Here is a 7901-nt window from a genome sequence, read left to right as displayed (position 1 = left end):
ATCCTGTAACTTAGGTATTTGTCTTTTATTATTTATTTTAAAATTAAGTGTGGCCTTTTGCTTTGCTTTACTCGCGTATAATATAAATATATAATATAAAATATATAATATAAATCTTCCTCTTGAATCACTCTATTAAAAAAAACACAACGAAATCAGTCACTTATTGTGGGAGTCGAGCACGCTTCGGCACGAATTGGGCCAGCTCGCACCGGGGAAGTACCACACCCCCACAGAAAACCGGCGTCCGAAAAGTTGCGTAGTTTTAATGATTTAGGCATATATTTGTTTTTAGTCTTTGTTTTTTATGTAGTAGTGATTTGGGAACTTTTCTACTAAAAAAACTATTAACAATATCCTGCTTACAACTAATATTATATTTCAAATGGGAAAGTTTGTAAGAATGTGTGTGTGTTTGTGGTCTTTCACGCAAAAACTACTGAACCGATTGCAATGAAATTTAATACGTAGATAGCTTGACAACTAGAATTACATATAGGCAACTTTATATCTCTTCCTTTATTCCTACGGGATACGGATTTACGCGGATTTTTTTATATTTGAAACCGCGGGGCGCAGCTAGTAATTAACAGGTTGAAATAAACTTGAATGCATGAGTCACCATGTTGTAATCTCCGAAACGGCTGCACCAACTATGATTAACTTATGACGATACATTGCTGATTCTATAAAGAAACCAAAGAGACTCTTTGCTCGTTTCACCACTAGATGGCGTTGAATAAAAAATATGTAACTTTTTTTTTAATTTTTTTTTTCATAACATTTTCGTTTGTTTTTCAGCTGTTTTATCTTCGTTTTCTGCATATACTGCATGGATTGGAGCAAATACAAGAACCACTACTGTCCGAATTGCAATAAACTGATCGGATACGAAATACCATTTCTGTGCACTGACATGGTCTATTCCAAAACACCTACACAGCCCACATAGACGCGCCACGACATATCGTACCGTGTTATGGTACGATAATTTATCGTGTCGTGTCGTGTCGTGTCGTATCGTGTAAATTTTCACTCAATAATTGTGATTTGAATATCGTGTATTTGTGTTTGTTAAAAGTTAAAACTAAATGTAGTTATTATAATATAACACTAAATAACAATGTTTGAAGATAAATATTTAATTTGTTGTGTCGGTACAGGCTGTAAATGGCTGGACTAAGTTTGATAAATTTTCTCATAAATATATCTTCCCTTATACATTATACGTATAATTCAAAATTATACTACTTTACTAATGGAATAAGTGAAATCAAATTGAAGCCGGTGTAAAAACTTGCTGATAGTGTCCCTGATAACTTATCTGACACTTTGGCGTTTAGGATATCATTTCATCTGTCAGATAAGTTAAACAGAACATATCCAGTAGTTATGAAACCACTAAAATAGTTTATCTATACTAATATTATAAAGCTGAAGAGTTTGTTTGTTTGTTTGAACGCACTAATCTCAGGAACTACTTTTTGAATTTGAAAAAATCTTTCAGTGTTAGATAGCCCATCTATTGAGGAAGGCTATAGGCTATATATGTACTACGGGCGAAGCCGGGTGGAACCGCTAGCATATAATAAAACAGTAGATGTGAAACCACTAATAATTTATCCTACTAATATTATAAATGTGAAACTTTTAAAGGATGTGTGTGTGTTTGTTGGTCTTTCACGCAAAAACTACTAAACCGATTGCAATGTCATTTGGTACCTAGATAGCTGGACAGCTGGAATAACATATAGGCAACCTCTTATCCCGATATTCCTACGGACAAGTGTACAATAAAACTATGACCAATTGCAATATGACGTCTAAACACAGATAGAGAGTAAATAATATTTTTTTGTCTTTGACATTACTAACGGACACCGAGGGGAAGAGGGGGGGGGGGGGGGTCGAAAAATTTAAAAAAGGGGTCACGCATGATGCGTACGTATATATATCTTCATAGATATTTCATAAAAGTATTATTTTAAAGTTTATTGAGAATTATTTGCATGTAAATCCGTTTACAATAACCCTGATGGACTATATATGCAATGAGTGCTATCGTTCTACTGTAAGTTGCATACAATGCGATCCAACTAAGAATAGGATGGATTCCGCGCCATTTTGTGACGTCACAAGCGTTATTCAAACGAATTAATAATCTAAAATGATGCTTGATATTGGATGTAAAAGTTTGGTAAATGAAATAAACCGTTATTGAATGAAAAAAAGGGTTTCTAATTTTCTAAATAAACTGTATTTTTAGGGTTCGCCTGCTTGGTACAGTGGTTAACACGTGTGTGTAGAAGGGGGCCTGGGTTTGATTCCCGGTGGGGGACGCATAAAATGTCTCGGTCTGGCAGGACACAGAAGGCTGATCACCTACTTGTCCATAAAGAAAAATCGATCAGTGAAACAGATGTATATCATCTGCCCCATACCCCACAGGGGGACACGGGACTTACATACATACGCAAAGGGTACAACCGGACCCTGTAATTAAGTCTTCGGTGTACGTCCGTTTGTTTGTTTGTCCATCTGTCACCAGGTATCTCATCAACCGTTATAGTAAGAAAGTTAACATTTTCAGGGATGATGTATTTCTAGCAATAAAGATAAACAATACAAAATCGAGGTTAAGCAACGAATGACGCGGTCATCTACTGGATGGGTAATTTTTCCCGCAGTTCGTCTTTATCTTATCGGAACTCTTAAGTCCGACTCGCACTTGACCTACTTTATAAATGATATTTCACGCATACGTCATTGATATTTCTATTGTTAGTTGGATTGCATTTAAAATTTTTAACTATGTAAATATATGAACGAATAAATGAATTTATGAATGAATAAATAATAAATAAAATATAAAAACTCACCTATTAAGTTTAATTGGTCCCCCGGTTTTCCTTACTTTTAAAGCTTGCTCCCAGAATTTCACAGCATCTGGTAATATTGTATTCTGCAAGCAATATGGAAATAAATGCTATAAAAAATCATGTACTTACATATTTATTTTATAATTTTATCTACACAATAGATAGAGGAACATAGAAAAAACATGAAATCAAAAAGTCTTATCGCCAGTTAGCGATCTCTTCCAGCCTATATATGTCGTAAGAAGCGATTTCAACTAAGTGTTTGACCAAATCCTACTAATAATATGGATGGATGTTTGTCAATCTTTGACTTACAAACTGCTGAACGGATTTAAATGAAACTCAACTTATATACATACATCAGAACAAAAAGAGCAATATAAATACTTGCTTATTGCCCATGGTCGAAACCGAGCAGTGCAGCTAATGTATAATATGAGTAATAGCTTATGATATAACTAGCTGCGCCCGGCGGTTTCACCCGCGTAAGTCCGTATCCCGTAGGAATATCGGGATAAAAAGTTGCCTATATGTTATTCCAGTTGTCCAGCTATCTACGTACCAAATTTCATTGTAATCGGTTCAGTAGTTTTTGCGTGAAAGAGCAACAAACGCACACACATCCTCACAAACTTTCGGATTTATAATATTAGAAGGATAAATACGAGGATCCGTTTGTTTGTCTTTCTTTCATATGAACGAAACGATATGACGAGCTGATGCCTCCGGCTTCGCACGCGTCGTCAAAATAACCTTCCACGGTACAAACTTTCATCCTACTAAAAAACTACTGAACCGATTGCAATGAAATTTAGTACGTAGACAGCTGGACAACTGGAATTACATATAGGCAAGGCTTTTTATCCCGATATTCCTACGGGATACAGATTTACACGGGTGAAACCGCGGGGCGCAGCTAGTCCTCAATATTATCCCTATGGAGTACACTTAATCGAAATCCTTTCTTAACAGATGCCTACGTCATAACATCTATCTGCATGCCAAATTTCAGCCCGATCGGTCCAGTTGTTTGGGCTGTATGGTGATAGATGAGTCACCTTAGCGTTTTACATATTACTAGCACACGGATTCGCACGCGTTAAATTCGGTGTAATTTAATAGATGTTATTATGCATACAAACCTTCTTCATTCAAGACTCTCACTCTATCCATTTAAAAAATTCCATCAAAATCAGTTGTTTAGTTTTAAAGATTTAAGCATACATTGGGATATAGGGACAGAAAAAGCGACTTTGTTTTATACTATGTAGTCATACTCACATTTATCATTTCAAATTTTTCTTGCTCTAACCTGTAATAGAAATCTTATCATTAGTATATTATTTTATATACGAGAAGCTAAAATGACGTCACATTGTCAAAACTAGATCAAATTTAAATGGGACCATGGCAGGCTTTCAAATAGAAAATGAAGTCGAGCACGCTTCGGCACGAATTGGGCCAGCTCGCACTGGGGGAGTACCACACGCCCACAGAAGACCGGCGTGAAATGGTAGCTGCGACTGTGTTTCGATCCGTGAGTGGGGGAGCTGGATCCTCGTATCCTTTTCCTCACCTCTCCCAGTCCATTCCTTCATTCCAATTATCAATCCTTTCCATAACCCTTACCTATTAAAAGTGGGTAACACATTCGCCTAATAGTCATGGGTGGTGATGATCGCTTACCATCAGGTGAACCACCAGCTCAGTTGTCCGCTATGACATAAAATAGTGAACCATTTAAAATCGGCCCATCCGACACAGTCTAATTGATAACCTCCTATCTTTTCGAAGTCGGTAGAAAACTCTAATGATAGTTGTCATAAAAAACCAAATTAAAACATATTTTATTCATTCAACAAGACTTCTTATAGAAGCACTTTTGAATCGTAATACCACAGATATAACATTTACCACCGGTTCGGAAGGCAGTTTCTACAGAGAAGAGCCGGCAAGAGACTCTGTAGTTGCTCTTTTAAAATCATATAAATTTTACATTTTACTTCTACATAATATGTAACATGTACATAAAAATGATGCCAATGAACTGACCTGTGGTTCTCAAGACTTACCTATATACAGAGTGGTCATAAAATATACTAATTCTCAATGGTTGGTCTATACTTCTTCTCTTGACAAGATGTGCAGGCTCAATATGCACACCGCGGATTACCTGTAACAGAAATAACAACACGATGACTAGCTGCTCGCCCCGGCTTCGCCCGTGGTACATAACCTATGTCACTCAGTGTAGTGAGTGACATAGGTTATGTACCACGGTGTTTCCAATGGTGAAAGAATTTTTGTATTAAGTTTGGATTAAACACCTTCGGTATAGTGGTTGACACGTGAGTGTACGACAGTGGGGTGCAGAGTTCGCTTCCCGGTTGGGACACACAAATAAGAAATGTATCCATAAAGAAAATCGATCAGTGAAACAAATGTATATCATCTGCCCCATACTCCACTTGGGGACACGGGACCTAACTTTAAATTGATGTAACCAGCATATTTATTGTAACACTATTATTATACATAAATAAAATAAGATAAAAAAGATACATAAAAATAGTTGTAAATAATGCATAATGGGGCGGTCTTATCACTTTAGAGTAATCTCTACCAGACAACCCCTTGGGCAAAGGCTAAGTATTAAACGTTCAAAGGAAGTCAGCAAACATTTTTTATTTTATTTTCATTTTATTCATAAAGGTACCTCACAGCTATTAATAAGATAATTATACTAATTACAAATGAGATACGCCAATTATAAGGCACACCAATAACAGAAAAATTGTGTACAAAAACTATGCAAAACTACAACTACAACTTATGTAAAATAAAGAGTTACAGGTAAACTTAAATACAATTACTTATTTACAAACAATATAACTAATACAATTACTTATAAACAAACAATATAACTAATAAAATAACATTAAAGATGAGTAAAGAACAGGTATCAAACAAAAACAATCGAAGCCTATTAATGTGACTGTGTGAGTGTGAGTGGATGAGTAGTGTGTGTGAGTGTGAGTGGATGAGTAGTGTGTGTGAATGCGTGTGTTAGTTTTTCAGATTGATAAGCTAAATATGTCAGCTGAAGAAAATTTGTTATTATATATATCAGGAAGCCTAAAATATGGAGAATTTTACATGTACTGTACTATAAACATGTCCTATTTAATAAAATATATATCACACTAGTATTATAAATGTAAATTTTGTTTGTTTGGATGTCTCTCCGTCAATCACGCTGAACTACTGGACGGATTTTGATGAAATTCGATATACAGACAGGGTATGGGTTGACTTGGGTGATAGGATACTTTTCATCCCGATTAAATGCTCCCTTGGGATAAAACAGGAATAGACAAACACTATATCATTATATATAGGTCACAATTCATTATCATAATCCAAATCTAAATAATATTTATGAATGAAATAAGAGTTATTATATGATTTTCACTTGAACCAATCTCTACCTAAAACTAAATTAATTATTGATCGTAATTTATCCGACATCTCAAAGAGAAAGGGATTTCAAAACAAAACAATCAGAAACCTATTGTTTTTCTAGTTAGAATTAGTTATAATAAAAGTATTTCGTAACGAAAATAGGTTAATATGGGAGTCGAGCACGTTTCGGCACGAATTGGGCCAGCTCGCACCGGGGAAGTACCACACGCCCACAGAAAACCGGCGTGAAATAATAGCATGCTGTTGTGTTTCGTACGGTGAGTGGGGGAGACAGAGGCCTATACCCTTTTCCTTACCCGTCCCAGTCCTTTCCTTCTATCCTCTCGTCAATCCTTTCTTCCCAATTTAAAGTCGGCAATCCATTGGTATAGGCGTAAGGTCTACAATTGACCTTACGCCTCTCCAAATGTTCATGGGCGGTGGTAGCGCTTACCATCAGGCGACCCACCAGCTCCACTATCGACTATGACATAAAAAAAAACCAAAAAACGGTCTCGAATGTAACATGTCAAAGTGGCTGGATTCTGAGTTGCCATGGCAACCGACTATCTAAATTTAGCACCCGACGGTTGCTAGGCAACCGGTTTATATCGAAACATTAATGACACGTGGTTTAGACTGTGATGTTTAAAAGCAAATGTAGAAATAACTGATCCTTAACATGACATGATATGAAATGACGCTTCTCTATAGAAACTGCTTTCCGAACTGGTGGTAAATATAAAATATGTTATGAAGAATTTAATTTTTAGTTTTATAGCATTGAAATGCTTTATAAATGAGAAATTTTGAAAGAATAGAAAAAATTTGATCACGAGGCAGGATCCTGCCTGCCTGATTATGCATTATTTACAACTATTTTTTCAAAATTTCTCATGTTATGAAGATTCAACATAACTTCTATAAAAAGTCTCATTGGATAAATGAATGTTTGATTTTGAATTCAAACATTCATTTATCATTCATTGATTTTTGCTTTAGGCTGTATTTTGAACCGATTTCAAATAAAGAGGTAATCAATTCGATGTGCTTTGTATGTAATATTGTCAGCATTGCATAGTCCTTGGCTATACTAACAGGTTTTAACACGTGTGCTTATTACATAAGTGTATGTATGTTTGTCCCCGCATAACTCCAAAACTATAAGTACAATTGAAATTATATTTTTTCAGTTGTGTTCAATAGGCACCAACTGAATGATCAGTGGGAGTTTCATCAAAATCGTTGCAGCAGCTTTTGAAATAGAAACCCAAATACATAATTACAAATAAGGGAATTATAATAGTAATCTTTAATCATCTTTAATGTTATTTTATTAGTTATATTGTTTGTAAATAAGTAATTGTATTTAGAAATTAAAAACTTTTCAACGGATTTTAAACGCGATTTATTCATTATATTATTAACCCGACGTTTCGAACACTTTACAGCGAGCGTGGTCACGGGGAGACCATAATTATTATATAATGAATAAATCGCGTTTAAAATCCGTTGAAAAGTTTTTAATTTCTAAATGTATAATACTCGCGTGAAACCAAA

The 7901-nt window shown here is 35.3% G+C and overlaps 1 protein-coding gene across 4 annotated transcripts in view; it reads right to left on the bottom strand.

Moving 5' to 3' along the window:
• The window catches only part of LOC119838553 (leishmanolysin-like peptidase), an 80081-nt gene that overhangs the window by 35575 nt on the left and 36605 nt on the right, over positions 1–7901 (bottom strand). For all 4 annotated transcript variants that reach the window (XM_038364534.1, XM_038364536.1, XM_038364535.1 and 1 more), the window contains exons 2-4: positions 4952–5052; positions 4161–4191; positions 2880–2962 (exon numbers count right to left, since the gene is read on the bottom strand). In XM_038364534.1, the coding sequence (XP_038220462.1) occupies positions 2880–2962; positions 4161–4191; positions 4952–5052 (215 nt within the window). The remainder of the gene's footprint in view (positions 1–2879; positions 2963–4160; positions 4192–4951; positions 5053–7901) is intronic.

Source organism: Zerene cesonia, unplaced genomic scaffold (genome assembly GCF_012273895.1).
Source record: "Zerene cesonia ecotype Mississippi unplaced genomic scaffold, Zerene_cesonia_1.1 Zces_u003, whole genome shotgun sequence".
In the NCBI taxonomy this organism is placed as follows: Eukaryota; Metazoa; Arthropoda; class Insecta; order Lepidoptera; family Pieridae; genus Zerene; species Zerene cesonia.
This window is presented reverse-complemented; position numbering and strand designations above follow the sequence as displayed.